The sequence below is a fragment of the Poecile atricapillus genome, chromosome 16 (genome assembly GCF_030490865.1).
Source record: "Poecile atricapillus isolate bPoeAtr1 chromosome 16, bPoeAtr1.hap1, whole genome shotgun sequence".
Lineage (NCBI taxonomy): Eukaryota > Metazoa > Chordata > Aves > Passeriformes > Paridae > Poecile > Poecile atricapillus.
This window is the reverse complement of record NC_081264.1, coordinates 8,270,870-8,285,742: the sequence shown is the minus strand read 5'-3', so window position 1 is coordinate 8,285,742 and position 14,873 is coordinate 8,270,870. Positions and strand designations below refer to the sequence as shown.

At 47.9% G+C, this 14,873-nt stretch overlaps 1 protein-coding gene across 5 annotated transcripts; it reads right to left on the bottom strand.

Moving 5' to 3' along the window:
• Window positions 1-1,551: 1,551 nt before the first annotated feature.
• On the bottom strand, window positions 1,552-13,956 carry YDJC (YdjC chitooligosaccharide deacetylase homolog). Of its 5 annotated transcripts, none has more exons than XM_058851690.1 (6): window positions 13,818-13,956; window positions 13,039-13,211; window positions 5,181-5,340; window positions 4,379-4,478; window positions 3,300-3,477; window positions 1,552-1,886 (listed from the first exon to the last, which is right to left on the bottom strand). In XM_058851690.1, exons 2-6 carry the CDS (start codon window positions 13,194-13,196, stop codon window positions 1,577-1,579), a joined length of 906 nt encoding a protein of 301 aa, XP_058707673.1. In that variant the 5' UTR covers window positions 13,197-13,211; window positions 13,818-13,956; the 3' UTR covers window positions 1,552-1,576. The 5 variants fall into 5 exon arrangements, 4 of the variants coding, with proteins under 4 accessions (XP_058707673.1, XP_058707675.1, XP_058707676.1 ...); XM_058851692.1 differs by lacking the exon at window positions 13,818-13,956 and adding an exon at window positions 13,621-13,805; XM_058851693.1 differs by lacking the exon at window positions 13,818-13,956 and adding an exon at window positions 13,480-13,609.
• Between the last annotated feature and the right edge of the window lie 917 nt (window positions 13,957-14,873).

Genomic DNA, 14,873 nt, shown 5'->3' with positions numbered 1-14,873 from the left:
CCGGGCTCTGTCCCGGTGCCCCCGGCAGCGGCTTCGCGGCCGAGCATCCCCCGGGTAACACCTGCTCTGCTCTCACCCCGCCCGCCTCAGACACATAAGGCATTTTCTAGAATATAGGAGAGAATCGGGGAAAATATTTCCTACAGGATCCTTGATGTTTTTTCTACTGGTACAGGACAAAAAGTTCCTCAGATGTGTTATAGGAAAGATCAGACAGTTCCCATTAATGACAGAAAGGGAGGCCCTTCCAGCGGTGTGGGAGCAGGCAGGTGAGTGGGTTTAGTTCACTCATCACATATAACTAAACTCGAAAGCCTCCTGAAGCTTTGCAATAGAAAAGGCCTGAGTTTATTTTCATTTAAAAGAATTATGACCATACTGATATTTTTTTATATTAAAAAACATGGTTAACGAAACCAATTATGTTAACTAGAATCACTCCTGTGCAGAGAATGAGCACAAACAATCTGAATTAATTTTTCCCCATGTGAAAGTCCTTACAGGAATGACAGAGCTGCAGTTAAGAACATAACAGTGCTGCTGGGGCTGTTTGAGTTTGAATCCTCTGGTGACAGGAGTAAAAGGGACAAGTACAAGGACCTTCTCCACTCACAGCCATGCTTGTGGCTGGTACAGCTCGTGGTTGTCCTGAGGGGCAGTGGGTGGTGCAGGACCAGTTGCTGCTGCTCTCATACACAGCAGTTACTAAAATAGCAGATGGGTCAACAGTTGCTGCTCCTGCAAAGTCATCCCAAAAATAAGAAGCCTCTCCAAAAGGGCTGTGGCTGATGTTACTTTCCTAGGGGGGCTTAATGCCAAGAGGCAACGTAAACAGGCAGAGACACAATTTCTGCCCGCTGAGGTGGCTCCCAGGTGGCTGCAGACCCCACTGGGCCGCGTGTGACCCGACTGCTCTGAGCAGAGGAAGGCTCTGAGGGTGACGTCCCTGCACCCCTCACCATCGGTGCCCAGGTATGAGTGGAGGGGCAGGGACTGGCTGCTTTCAGAGAACCAAGTGCTGCAGGTGTCCAGTGGGTGACTGACAAAGCAGCACCCTCTCCCCAGCACAGTTCTTGTTTTGCCATCAAGTCTGAAGGGGAAATGATCAGACTCCTCAGGGTGCTGTGCTGCAGTGTCTCACAGCCAGGTCTGTCCTCGTGCTGCTCCTTTGCTGGAGCTGCATCCTGGGAGCGTGTGCTGCACTGGGGCGCTGTGGAGAGGGTGTCACAGAAGGAGTTTGGCACATTTTGAGCAGACATTGTGGTGTTAAACCTGCAGCTGAGGCTCTGGGGCACTGCTCACAGGGTGCTGGTGTCCATTCCCAGGCCATTCACAGCTCCTGTGAGCTGTACCAGGGCCTGTGACCCTGAGAACAGTGATCTGGCTTTTCTGGACATTTGCCTGTCTTCAGAGGATGGATGGATGGATGGATGGATGGATGGATGGATGGATGGATGGATGGATGATGGATGGATGGATGGATGGATGGATGGATGGATGGATGGATGGATGATGGATGGATGGATGGATGGATGGATGGATGGATGGATGGATGGATGGATGTCTGCTCATTTATTTAAAGATCTTTGAATGAACACAGCTGAATGTTCCTGCTTTTATAATGGCTCTGCAGCTCTGGCTTAATTAATGTCTGGAGTTCATGGAGGCGTTCCCAGGACTGTGAGAAATCATCTGGTCCTTGCCCACAGCCGCCGGCGGGTGGGACACTGGGGTACCCTGGGTGCACCATCAGCTCGATGGTCACTGTGCTGCTCTGCGGTGCCTTGGCCGTGAGCTGCAGGACGGCGCTGTCGATGGCGCTCCGGATGCTGCTGACAGACATGTTCCTGCCCATGGTGCTCAGGCCTATGTAAATGTCTGGCCACCTGCAGCCAGAGGAGGGAACACGGCTGTTAATGCTAAAGAGGTAGGTAGAGAATTGTGTTACATCCACTGGATTAGGAATCAAAATTTACCTAAAATTTAAGATAGAAAAAACTTTTTTAAACTTTTAACTATAAACAAAAGTAAACCCAGAACATTTCCTGATTGAAACCAGGATCCTATTTCAAGCAGCAGTTCTACAAGGACAGCAAGGCCCAGCACAGCCCCAGCACTGTGTGATGGCACATGGGGTGTCTGGCATCTGTGAGCTTACAGGTGTATTTTATTGTCCCAAAAGGGAAGAGCAGTGCTAAACTGAGAAATGCCACACTATAGAAATAACTTAAGCCTGAATAATAACCCCTCAGCTAAGCAGAAACTGAAATGACTGAAATAAAATGGCAATCACCCAGCTAAAGAAGCCTTCTGCCAGAATGTATCAAAAAGCCATAATAAATGGACAAAATGTTGCTCCTAGAGGATACCACCTACACCCTGTTTCTTCGCTTCACGCAATTCTTTGTTCAAGTCTGGCTGCGAGTGTCAGTTCTAAGTGTGGCATGAACGAGTCCAGGAGAGTTGAGCCACTGCATGTCAGGGCAGAATGAAAATGGTTTTGGAAGAAATCAAGGCTGGAGTCGTTTCCTGAATGATCACAGGAGAGTCCAGCTCAGCTCTTGTTGAGAAGGGAGAAAAGGCCAGCCTGCTGCTGGTGTTCAGAACAACAGATTTAAAAAAAAATTCCCAGAAAATAATGTTTCCAGTGGACTGAGGACGTAATGACATCTGCACCAAAGGACAGGTGACTGCAAGGGTCTCTAGGGAAAGGCCTTTAACACTCAAAACACTGTCCAAACTTTTAAGAGAAGGATTTTATTGGGGAAAGGGCTGAGCTTTCTGGGTTTGGCCCCTGAGATGCAAGACACTGACAAGGCTCTGCTTACAGCAGTGATCACTGCTGTGGTACTGCCACCTCTCAGAGCTTATTGCTTCCCCCTAACAAATACCTGCTTCTAATTAGTCTCTTTCCTGCTACTTAAAACCCTTTCTGTACTATGACAGGAAGATGAAAATTTAGTTCTTGAAAATTTTCCTTAGATAATACTTCTAAAATTCCAGCGTTGATGCAGCATTTCTCCTGACATTCCAACTGCCAGGCTGATGCAGCTTCACTAGAAAGGCTGAGAAGCATACCCTGAAAATAACATTCCTTTTCAAGTGGAAAGTGACTCATCTCTGTTCAAACAAAACTTTCTAAGCCCTTGTGCCCCTGGCACTTTTGTGCTCCTCCTGAACCTCTCTCTAAGTCCTAAGAGGAAAGAGAAAGGTGGTGTTCCAGTTTTGAAAGATACTATCAGGGACTGATAAAATCTTTATGTTTTACTACAAAAAAGGATGACTAATACCTGTCTTACCTTATTCCATGCTTTGTAAACACATCCACTGTGTTAAAAGAATCTTCCTCTACTCCCAGGTAGAAGTCCATCAGGGATGGTGGAATCCAGTCACAGTTATGAAGGCCTGGCTCTATTGGGACACGTGTGTACTTAATCCCATATTCCTCTAACACCTCTGCAAATACGTGCCTGACCTCTGTAAGCAAAACCAGAGTCTGCAGTCAGGAGTTGGATAACCAGCTTCTCGAGTCCCCTGCAAGCTGTTAGTACAGAGGCTTCTTTCCTTTCTATGAAAATAAAATTCCATTTGGTTTATCTTCTGCTTAAATCCATCTGTATGAGAGTCACCTGCTATACTGGAAACATTTCTCCCTGAACTTCTGCTGTAGGTGCCTTGTCTTCCTTTCAGCACTGAGCCTTTAGTCCAGCCTCCTTCTAAGTGAGTGACTCTGGTCTTAGAGTGCACCAGAGGTCTGCACTGTCAGGAACAAATTCTTCATCAAGTCCTTGTACAGCCAGAGCAATGTTACCCGGAGGCAGTTAATAGTGGAGTGGGAAAATCTGGATTCTTTTCTCACTCCATTTTCCATCTGTGTACCACAATGACTTTATTTGTAAAACAAGGACAAAAGATCCTTGCTCATCTCTGCAGCTTAGACCTGCAGGCAGGGACTGGTGTGGGAACACAACAGACAGGATGGAGCTCTTGTAGGATCTGAAAGAGCCACCAGTTATTGCAAGCTCCAGCACTCCAGTTTAAACTGGCCAGTCTGCTGCTGACTTTGGTCTGCCTCCTTCAATGTGGGTGAGAACATGGAATTAAGATGCTGAGGAGAATTATTGCACCTTGGAAGAAGAGGTGTAACCTGGACCATTTGTGCCATTCATGCCCTGGTGCTGCTATGGGAAGACCCAGCCTCCAAGAAGAGTTTGGGTCTGCACAGGACTGTGGGGTCATGTGGGAACATTCAAACTGCAACTCCCAGCAGGTGTCTCATGGTGGGGTTATTGCCCATAAAGGGAGCTGTGGCAGGGGGAATCCCCTCTGAGCCGACTCTCTCACCTGCTTGGTGCTGGGAAGAAGATTTCCTTCTTACCTGGGAGAACATGGACGTGCTGGTGCCCATCCATGTGAGGAGGTAGGTGACCTGTCAGTTCATGGAACAGCTCCACCTGGGCCTTTAGCTCCTGCTTCACCTGTGCAGCAGAAAAGGGTCAGAGCAAGACCTGGCAGAGGCTGAGAGCAGAGAAGTGATGGGGCTGCTGGGACCTCACTGGGCAGGAGTCAGGACCTGGCTCTGGGAAGCAGCAGGTGCTGTGGTTGTACAGGGATGTGCAGCTCTGCTGGGCTGCCCAGAGCCTCCCCTGGGCATGGGGGTCTTTGTGGTACTGCTTATGGGGGTGGTGCTGATGGGGATGTTCTAAATACATAGGATATTTGAACACCCATTCCTGTTTAAAATGGGTGCAGTTTTGATCATCTGAACATGTTCATCCTTGCTCATGGGGCAAAACCAAACATCTCCCTAGAGAACCAAAACCTCTCACAAGCTGATGAAAAGCCTGGTGCTTACTTAGGACATTTCTGTCATTTGCTCTTTACTGATCTCTAGGTTCTTTGTAAATACCTGTTCCAATGCCCCTTCTACCTCCTCAGATAAATATTTAACAGTATATACAGGCACTGAATCAGGAAGGAATGGGTTCTCAAAGGCTGCAGAACGTTTGGCAGAATGAGGCCCAGGACCTAAAAGGCAGCTCAAGCTGTGCAGGCAGGATTCATCTCTAAGCCTGCTCACAGCTGGGATCTGGGAAAGATCCTCAGCTGTTATGGGGATAAATGCAGGCTGATTTGTATCAGGAAGACAAGTTGTACAGCTGTATGTGGCTTTCTCCTACCTCTGACATATTCAGGAGACCTTTTGACAGAGCTGTTCTGAATCCCATTTTTCCATGGAAAAATCCATCTTGGTTGAGCAGAGAAGAGTTCGTCTTGAGCACCTCACATACAGGGGAGCCCTCGGAGAGGTTGGCATGCAGGCCTATTGGGATGTTGTATCTGGAAGAGAGTGAAATATCTGCTAAGTTTTGCACCTCCCTCACTGTGGTCAAAGAAGGGGAGATTTAAATGTAAGAACCAGACTGATCTTAGAGGTGTTGCAGCACTCACTGGAGTACATCTTTGTATCTCTGCTCTGCCAGAAAGGATGGCAGAGTGACCCCAACCAGGTAACCCCCCTGAGCACTCTACCCAGGGCCAGCCTGTGAGTGCCCCCAAACCCAGCCCCTACCCTGGCTCATGAGGTATCTTGGGCTAAATGCTGTAACTGCGCTCCAGTAACTGCAGTCACTGGAAACCAGCTGAAAAATTCACATCTTGCTGTTTTTCTAAAGCGCCTCATTAGCCCTTGCTAGGTATCCCCTTGAGTTGTTCACCCTGTTAAAGATGGAACATTTATGAGACATTTGAGTTTTATTTGATGACTCCTAAAACTGCACTTAAGAAGAATCCAGTCACTTATATATAAACAGTGCCCAAGGAAGCTGTTATGGCAACAGCAGAGGCCACAGGTATAAATACAAGGGGCTGCAGCTGGAATTGCCTGCAGTGGCCAGGCTTCTGTCTACTGGAGCAATCACTCAGTGAGTGACAAGGCTGAGCTTACAGAACAGCATCTCCCTGGCACAGTCAAAGAAGGATTAGTGCAAGAAGGCCTACAGGGAAGTGTAGAGCCTTGCTAAGGAGTCACAGGGGCATATGGATTACCCAGTTGCACTCTGTAGCATTCTTAAAAGAAAAAAAAAAAAAAAAAACCCAAAAAACTGTGGAGCTGGTGTAGCTGCAGAGCTCCCCTCAAGCACAGGGCTTAGCAGAGTGCTGGTGTTTCCTTCTTGGTCTGCTGTGGATTCCCCTACAATGAGAACAGGACTTGTGCGTGCTTGGACTTGTGCTGGGTCTCATTAACGTTTCTGGAAATCCTCAGAATCAGTAGCCAAAATGATGCTTTGTAACTTTTCCCAAGACAACCCGTGGCCTCTGGCTGACCCAGTGAGTGGATGACAGAACTGCAATGTTCCGTCTATGCTGCCCAGTCTGAGTCATGGTGCAGAGTGAATTTCAAGACAACAAGTCTGTGATGCTTTAAAACCTTTCTGGAACATCTGCATGGAACTGTTAAAAGTGGGTGTGGTCTGTCCCTGGTACAGCCCTTGTATGGCAAGGAGAAAACAAAAACAATCTCCATTTAGGCAAAGGGTGCAAAACTGTGATCATCCCCTTCTGTCTGACATCTGAAGCTGACTGCTGAAGCACCAGCTCACTGGAGACAGGACCGTGGATGGACTGGACCAAGTCAGAGTCGTTTAGCTCATTCATGTCCTAAGGCTTTGGCCCTTGCAGGACTGAAAGTCTTTTTTTCCTGGCTCTTCCATGTCTTGTGAACCAGGTGGATGGTGCAATCAGTTGCTAGACACTACTTCTCAAAGACATATATGTTAGGAGTCAAGTTAAATGCACAGATCTGTGGAAAAAAACAAGTCCATTGCATGATTAAAGAGCTTGAATGTTAGTTTCATGGAGCAAAACAGCTTGTGGAGGAAAAGGTCCTCTCTGGCTTTTCTGATCTGGTGATTTCTGTGTAGCAGGGCCTGATTGTTTCACTGATGAAAAATGTTCATCAGAGCAGGGGCCTGAGCACATGTGCACACCAGCTCCTGGCTAATACAAGAAGTGGAAGGTGTGTCACTGGGGGTGACAGGCTGCAGAGCAGCACAGGAGGCAGGTGCAGTACAGAAGGGGTGCTGTGGCAGGAGGGTTTCCCCTCCATCCTGTGTCCTGTTGGGCACCCTGCATGAGCCCAAAGGCAGAGGGAAAGCCTGTGGTTTTGTTTTGGTTTTCTTTTAGAAGTCCACCCCAGATTCTTTATTGTGTCTCCAGGGAGCTCTTGACTGCATCAGCTGGAGTATTATTTGTAGCACAGCCAGTTTGCAAGAAAAAAAAGGATTCCTGTGTTACCATGAATCAGCAGATGGACTTTTTCTGTTGAGTACTCTCTTTCTCATGTGTTGTGGGAGGGCAAGAAATGAACAGCTGAGCCTCTCAGTGCTGTCTCCCAGGAGCATCAAATGAACTGCCTGCAATTGTGCAATGCCTCAAATGCTGTGAGGGAGGCTATTTCCAGGAGAAGGCAAGTCCCTCTGACAGGTGTGGGACACCAAGGAGCCAAGGGCTGCACTGGGGAACATGAGAGCAGCTCCTGGCCAGAGCCAAAGCCAGCCCCTGAGCTGGGGAATGTGCAGAATGTGGAAGTGCAGAGAGAGCTGGCCTTGTCCTTGGGTAAGAGGAGACCCTGACTGTAACATTAGAGCATGTTTCAGAGCTTTCCCTAACACCAGCTGAATATCTTAATAGTTTGCTCATGGAGTCAGTCCTGGTTTGACAGACTGCGCATGCTGAGGTGTCTGGAGAGGAATTGCTCATGTTTAATGGCTCTGGGATACAGGCACTGAAAGCAAAACTCAAAATGCCATACATGAGAAACTTGTTCAGAAATATTCATCTGTGGGAGGTGCACAGAAGAAGGCATCCTGAGAAGTTGTAAGGGTAGGGGGAGGAGGACAGTTCAGTGGGTACAGCAGAGTTCTACTGCAACCTCAGAGGGAGAAAAGTAAAGGTGCAGGAATATCCTGAAAGGGCCCACTTTTCAGAGCACATATGATTATTTCTGCTACAGAAATATACTTTGTAGTTGCCCACATCTTTCAAAAGACTGTAAACTATCTGCTAACTTGTTGGCTGAAATACTGAAGCAGAGACCAGCAGCTCAAGCAGCTTACACAGCATGTGACGCTGCCCTGGGACCAGAGCTCAGCTGTTGTGGGTTTGGCCTCATACCCACTCCTCTGCCCAAGCCCTTTCCAGATGGGACAGGGTGAGCTCTGCTGGTCATTGCTGGTCATGAACTGCTAATTGCCCACACGAGATGCAAAATAAAAGGACTGGCATTTGGCTTCAGGCAACAGTTTAGTTTCTGCATACAGCCACCATTGCCAAAACAAAATGATGTGAAGAATCTACTTGGTGTCTCTAAATCCTTTTTGATGACTCTTTTAAGCTATAATGACCCTTTCAGTCAGGTGTGTGCTCCTGCAGCAGGATCAGCATTAGACTGAGCTGCCTGAGCACTTGTGGTGAAGAGGTTCAGGCCACTCATGTTAATGCATTAGTGAGCTTTTTGCACTGAAAGTTGGCTGTTACATCTACGGTTCTCTTCTCAGCATTCTGGTAGAGGTGGGGGCAGAAAAGGAGAAGCTTGTGCAGGAGGAAATATCCTTAGAGCAAGTGCTAGGAGGAGCAAGAAGGAATTCGCCCTGGAAAGATTTCTGAGTCAGCAGGCCCAGTTCAGTTATCAAAGAGAGAGGAAATACAATCAGGTAAACTGCTTAAACTGCTTCCTTTTCAAGTAGTTGCTTGTTTTGCCAGATGAGTGCTCTGAACAAATGTCTCTGCGGAGGCAATGTGCAGCTGCAGTCCCTGTTCACTGACTTCCTTGGCAGCAAAGGGACCCTGGAGATGGGTAACTGCAGTGAGTCACTCTGAGGCTGGATGAGTAACAGTGTCCTGGGTCCTGCCTGCCCATGCCATGGGACTCTGTGTACTCCTGAGAGCACTTGCAATGGCTGTGGGAATTATGAGATTTGCCAAGCACTGTTCCAATTGCCTTGCTGAAGGCTGCATGCTCTGGCTTAAGCATAGCACTTTTCCCTTTCCCTTGATGGGTAAACAAATTCCACCTTCAACATCCTATTTGTATCATCCAGGAAATTGCTGATCATCATGTTTCAGCCCAAGTGTGACCCAAGTCAGAGCCTCACATACATATCTGTATCTAAACATCTTGCTTCAGTGGACACCCATGTGTCTGAAGCCAAACAAAGCAAGGATTTGAGCAAAAGCGTGCATTTCTTAGTTTCCTCATGTTGGCATTTGCATACCTCCTCACACACACTTTCACCATTCAGGAATATCTGTCTTTCTTCAAATAGCATACTTTCTTGCTCTATTACTGCTAAAAACCTATTTCTTCTGCCAGAAATGCTCTAAACCCTCTGCACTGTTAAGAGCTGGTTGCTGTAACTTAGCTTAGGGACCCAGGTTTCTGCTGTAATTACATCTTTGTATCAAGTGCAGATCCTGTGTCTGTAGCCTTATGTCAGTAAAATGGGCTGTTGCCAGTAAAGTCAATATGATCTGAGATTCTAGTGTAAAGCTTCAGATTGGGTCCCACCCCTATCCAAACAGTGCAGCAGAGGAACTGTCTGCTGTGTGATTAACAGTCACATAAAAGGGTGACGAGAAAGCAGAATTCTAAATTAGTCAGATGTTGACTGTGAGGGTCAGAATTAAGTCACAATTTACACACATATTTTGCAATTAGTGTTGATGGGAAAGGAAGTGAAAACATGGAGCAATTAAATGTGGCTTTGTTACATTCTTCTGTTAAACGTACCCAGATGTTGTGGGGGCTTCGGCTGATGTTCAGTATTTAAACCACAAAAAAATACCCAGGAAGACTGAGGTTGTGTTCTAAAATATGTCACTCTTCATAAGCTATTTGGACACAATCAAATGGAAAAGGGTTCTAAGGCTCAGTGACACCTGAGCTGTTTGATGTAAAGGGGGGGGGGGATATGGCAGTAAACTGTCTTAGGTGTCCCTATTTCTATCTCAACTTTTCTAAGGAAAAATTAAGGCATCTCTTCAAGTTACAAAATAACCCTTCCAGTTTCTGAGAAAGACAGACTTCCTGGTGATTATTCTAGAGCCTGACTTCAAGGCAGGGCCTCTTAAGTAGAAAATTGTGATTATATTATATGAATAAGCAGGAAATCACAGTCAGTCAAGGCCCCATAAAGAGAAAAGCTTTGAGTTACTGAAAAAAATCTTCAACCTACAATGGCAGTCTGTTCTCCCACCTGCTGTTCTGGTTATGTTCTGCTCTGGCAGATGCTATCAATAGGTTTGTCATTTGGTGATGGATCAGGCCTCTGCTGAAACTTCTCTACTGCCAGGAATGAGTGTGCCCCTTCTTTCAGCCCAGTTGTGACAGCAGATGAGGAAAGCGCAAGGTGCTGAGCCTGAATGTTAAGGAAGGTACATTTTTTACTGCTTGGTTCTGCTGTTCTGCAGTTGGCTTGTGTTAGAGCTGATACAAAGATCTGCTGACTATCACATGTCTGCCAAGGCTTTTAATCAAGACTCAGGGCAACAGATGGTATACCCAGAAACTACAGAATTATTGTGAAAATGAAAGGAATAAAGAAATTTCAGAAGACCTGTGTTCCTTTCTGAAAGATGCTGGGTCCTAACATTGTAGAGCAGCATGAGGTGCTTAGGAAGGAAAAGTTGCCTACTTATTAATTAGCTCTTCCTGTGTCCAATTATCTGAATACCAGATGAGGAGTGACAGCTTAAGACTTGCAGTGACAAGCAATCATGTCATAGACAGTTTATCAAGAAGCCACAAAAGCAGTCCATCACTCTGACAATCCTGGCACCATGTGTGTGAAAGACCAAATTCCACCGCACTGGAATGTGCCCCGGGAAAGGACAAGCTATTTGCTTCAAGCTTCTTCTCTCAGCTGGGGATAGATCCACTCTTCCTGCTTACACCACTGGTCAAGGCTGAACAGGGGATGACAAACATGGGGAGAAAAAAAAAAAAATAGGCAGACTTTAATCCTATAAAATGAAAAGCCTCAATATTTACAGTGGGATGGGAGATGACACCAAGCAGGGGAAAGAAGGAATAATATTGGCAAGGCAGACAAGCAAGTGATACTTTCCAATTTCTGCACCACAAGATGAGGAGGACTCAATGACGTTTCTAGCAAATCTGACCTATTTGTCATCTGTGTAGAGTTTGCATCAGCCTGTGTAACATGAACAAATATCTCAGGGGTGACAGAGGGGTTTGTTTACACACACAGGTGCCAGTTAACAGCAGCTGAGGCTGGGCTTGCATTTCAACATGAGGAAATCGCTTTTCCACACCTGCTAATGCTCCCCTCATGCCTGGGTATGGCTGAATACACCTGCAGATAGTTACACAAATGAGGAACTGTAGAACCCGGGCTGTTGATCTTCAGAGCTGGCAGATGTTCCCAAAGTCACCCTGCTTATATGCTCAGAAATAGATTTAAATCCATTTCATTCACACTGATAATTCAAAATTACATCCCCTCCCAGGCCCATCTCCCCAGAAAAAATCAAATTGGAGCAGCAGGCTGCAGCCTCTGCTGTCCCCTGCCCTCCCAAGTGGCTTTTCACACCCATATCAACTGCCAGCACAAGTGTCATGACCTGGATTCAAAGATGCTTTCTAAACCCCTGATTCCATGGCCTACTTCCTGGCTATGGAAATGAGGCCAGGTGGATTCTATTTTAAAAGCCTGCTAAAGACCATGGCTAAAATAGCTGACAACATTACCAGACCACTGGGGCTTAAAGGGTTGCATGGTGCCTCTGTGTCTGAAAGATGTGCTGGCTTTATCTCTGTGTTCTGTTTCATTTACTAATAGGATTTCAGGAATCTTACTGGTGTTGTGCCTCTCCCCTTCTCATTCCCAGGCAGTTCTTCCCTTGATGTTTGTGAGGAATCTCTAGCCTTATTACAGACCAGTTTGCCACTAACATTGCACCCTGGCTTTCTTCCACTACTCTACAGCAAAGAAGCTACAAGCAATTTCCAAATACCTCTAAAACCACAGCAAATTGAGGAGAGGTGCTCAGTGAGAACAAGGACAGCAGGACTCTCCCCCACAGCAGCTACATTTAAAGCATAAGGTCTCCATTTATTTAGCAGCAGTACAGCTCCTTTCCTTTTCTGCTTTCCTAAATTGTTTCTCAACCTTGATGTTCTCTCTTTCAGGACATACTCCTGCTTCCAAGTGCCTGGCCACACCAGAGCTAAAGCATAAACTGGGTTTTACTTCCTAAATACAAATAATGCTTCCTATTAAAGGATTTGCTAGACTAGACCATGAGACTGCCATGGAGCACTTGATCTGCTGCAGAGCTAACTGTGCCAGCAGCCTCTGAAGTTGGTGAAGTAAAGGTGGTACAAGGTATTGTCCCTTTCTTTATGTATGCATTTTTTACAGATGTGTTTATCAAGCCTAGAATTAATATAAATATTGATGTGCTTTTTTAAAAAAGGTTTATGGTGTGGGGAAAAAGTCAAGTTTTCCACTGTCCAGATTTATAAATCAGCCTTTGCAGAATCACACCTTTCCCTGATTCTGCAATGAGCCTGTCTGATCTTGTATTTGGCCTGGGTGAAATGGATCAATTATATTAGATTTAAAGACTTGTGTTTTTATGCTCTTATAGTTTTAGGGGTAGTAAGATTGGTCTAACTATATAATGTGCACTTTCCTTCTGATGATGCATCTCTTAGAAGTGTGGAAGGAGAAAGTCTGACAAACCCAATTTCTACTAGTCAAATAGTGGAAATGACTTCCTATCCTGGGGTGGGGGGGAAAGGTGCAGCAGCTGATACCAGAGAAAGACCACTACTAGTATGAGAAGATCACTGGTTTTACTAAAAAGAGTCTTAGTAAATGTATCTGAATACAGTTTTCTTATACCAGCCTGAGCTATGATACAGTGTTTATTCTGGGGCTACAAAATACTACATTTTCCAGGCTTGGTTTTTCGTGGAGGCTGGCCACAAAGGAGCTAAAGAAAGTAGCTTACCTCCTTGCCAGCTTGGCTGCATCTGCTGCAGCACTTCCGTTGACTAGAAGGGACACGTTAGATATCGCACCAGCCAGGAAACAGTCCACAATGCCTTGGTTTCTCCGAGGACAATAGCCGAAGTCATCTCCAGTTATTATCAGCTTCACTTGAAGCATCCTTAGATGTCATCCCTGACAAAAAAAAGTAAAAGGAGGTTTAATGGGAACACTCGGCAGTCTGCAGATCACAGGCAAACAGGAAAAGACAGGCTTACCGGGGGCGAGCCCAATCGTGACTCAGCCCCTGACTAACTCCTCCTGCTCCACCTCAGCCCGCCGCTGTCTCGCAGCTCGCACAGTGGTTGAATTTGCGTGTGGCCGCCGGGCTCACACCATCCCTGCCTAAGAGCACCCGCCGTGCCCTCCCCTGCGGGGGCAAACCCTTGCGTATACTTTGTACCTCTGGCGATGAGGAGCGTGCGAAAGGTCGGGGACTTGGTGGGATGATTTAATCGATCGAGGGTACAAAAGAGGGTCAAATTCCATTCCCGAGCACACCCTCGCCCGCGGTGCCCAGCGAAATGGCACGGGTGCGGATCACCTGAGGCACGCCCGCAGCCGTGACGTCTTCGCGGCCACCGATCCCCGGCTCCATCGGGCGCGGCCAGAGGGGGTGCGGGCCGTGTCCCCGGGGACAACCGGGACGGAGCGGCCTCCGGCGGTCCGGCCCTGCCTTCCCGCTGTGGCGGGGGCGCAGGGGGCCCGCCACTCCCCTCCCGCGCCCGGGGCGGTGCGTACCTCCGCTCCGGCCCGATCCGGGTCCCAGGGCCGCCGCCAGGTGTGGGCGGCCGCGGCCGCCGCTGCCCCGGGGGGAACGCTGGCCCCGGCGGCGGAGCTGTGTCCGCGCCGCCCGGCCGAGCATCCCCCCTGCCCGCGCTCCGAGCGGTGCCAGGCGGGAGCTCCCGCGGCGAGGCGAGCGCAGGGCGGTCCCGCCGCAGCGCCGGCGCCTCCGAGCGCGGCGAGCACCGGAGCGGCCCCGGCGGCGGCCCCTGGCGGCGGCGGCCCGCAGCGCCGCATGGCCCGGTTGGGCCGGGACCCGTGCCGCTCTCTGTGGCGGTCTTTGCTCCACACTCCCGAGGTGAGACTCGCCTGCGGCTGAGGGTGGGACAAGCAATTCAGTTCGTGCTCTGTGCTGGCTTCAGCGCAAAACTGACGATCCCAACGATGCCATGGATATATAATCCTGCAATCGGTGACCATCACCGTAGCCACTTGCTTGTTTTCCCCCACCTTGGTTTGGTGGTAGTGTGCATTCAGTCTGACTTCAGAGTCACAGGGCAGCAAACCCTGGCCAGGAGGTCCCATGGCTCTTGGTGTTGGGCTAGAGAAGGGCAGGGAGAACAGACGAGAGTTTCACGAAGGGCAGCTTCTAACATGCTGTCATTCAGCGCTGGATCTCAGCCAGTTCTCCATCAGGCTGCATGTAAAATCTTGTTTGTCCTGCCATTGAGCTGCTTTTTCTCACTGCAGAAAAGCTACTCTGGATCTACCAGAATGAAAGTACCAAGTACTCAGCTTGAAATGGAGAGTGGAAGATACTGTTAGCCAGCATTTTTCACCTGTGGAAGAGGATTAAGTTCTATCAAAGCAGAACAACCCTGTTCTTGGTCTGTAGTGTTATCCCAAAACATTTACCCACTTCTGATATTTCAGGAGAAACAATAAACTCATGTTTGGGGTAGGGAGAATGGCAGCTCAGAAAGTGCCATGGTAACATGTCCATGAATCCAGGGTAGCTGTCTTGGTGTTTGCTGTAACTTGTTCCAGGAAGTTGGGATCACACTGGGAGTGGGA

What these genes read in the sequence shown, in the direction of transcription:
- YDJC (XM_058851690.1), bottom strand. Translation starts at nt 13,196, where the DNA reads ATGCTTCAAGTGAAGCTGATAATAACTGGAGATGACTTCGGCTATTGT. An exon ending in GCAGCCAAGCTGGCAAGGAG is followed by an intron (nt 5,341 to 13,038) that starts GTAAGCTACTTT and finishes ACTCTCTTCCAG; the next exon opens with ATACAACATCCCAATAGGCC. An exon ending in GTCTCCTGAATATGTCAGAG is followed by an intron (nt 4,479 to 5,180) that starts GTAGGAGAAAGC and finishes TCTGCTGCACAG; the next exon opens with GTGAAGCAGGAGCTAAAGGC.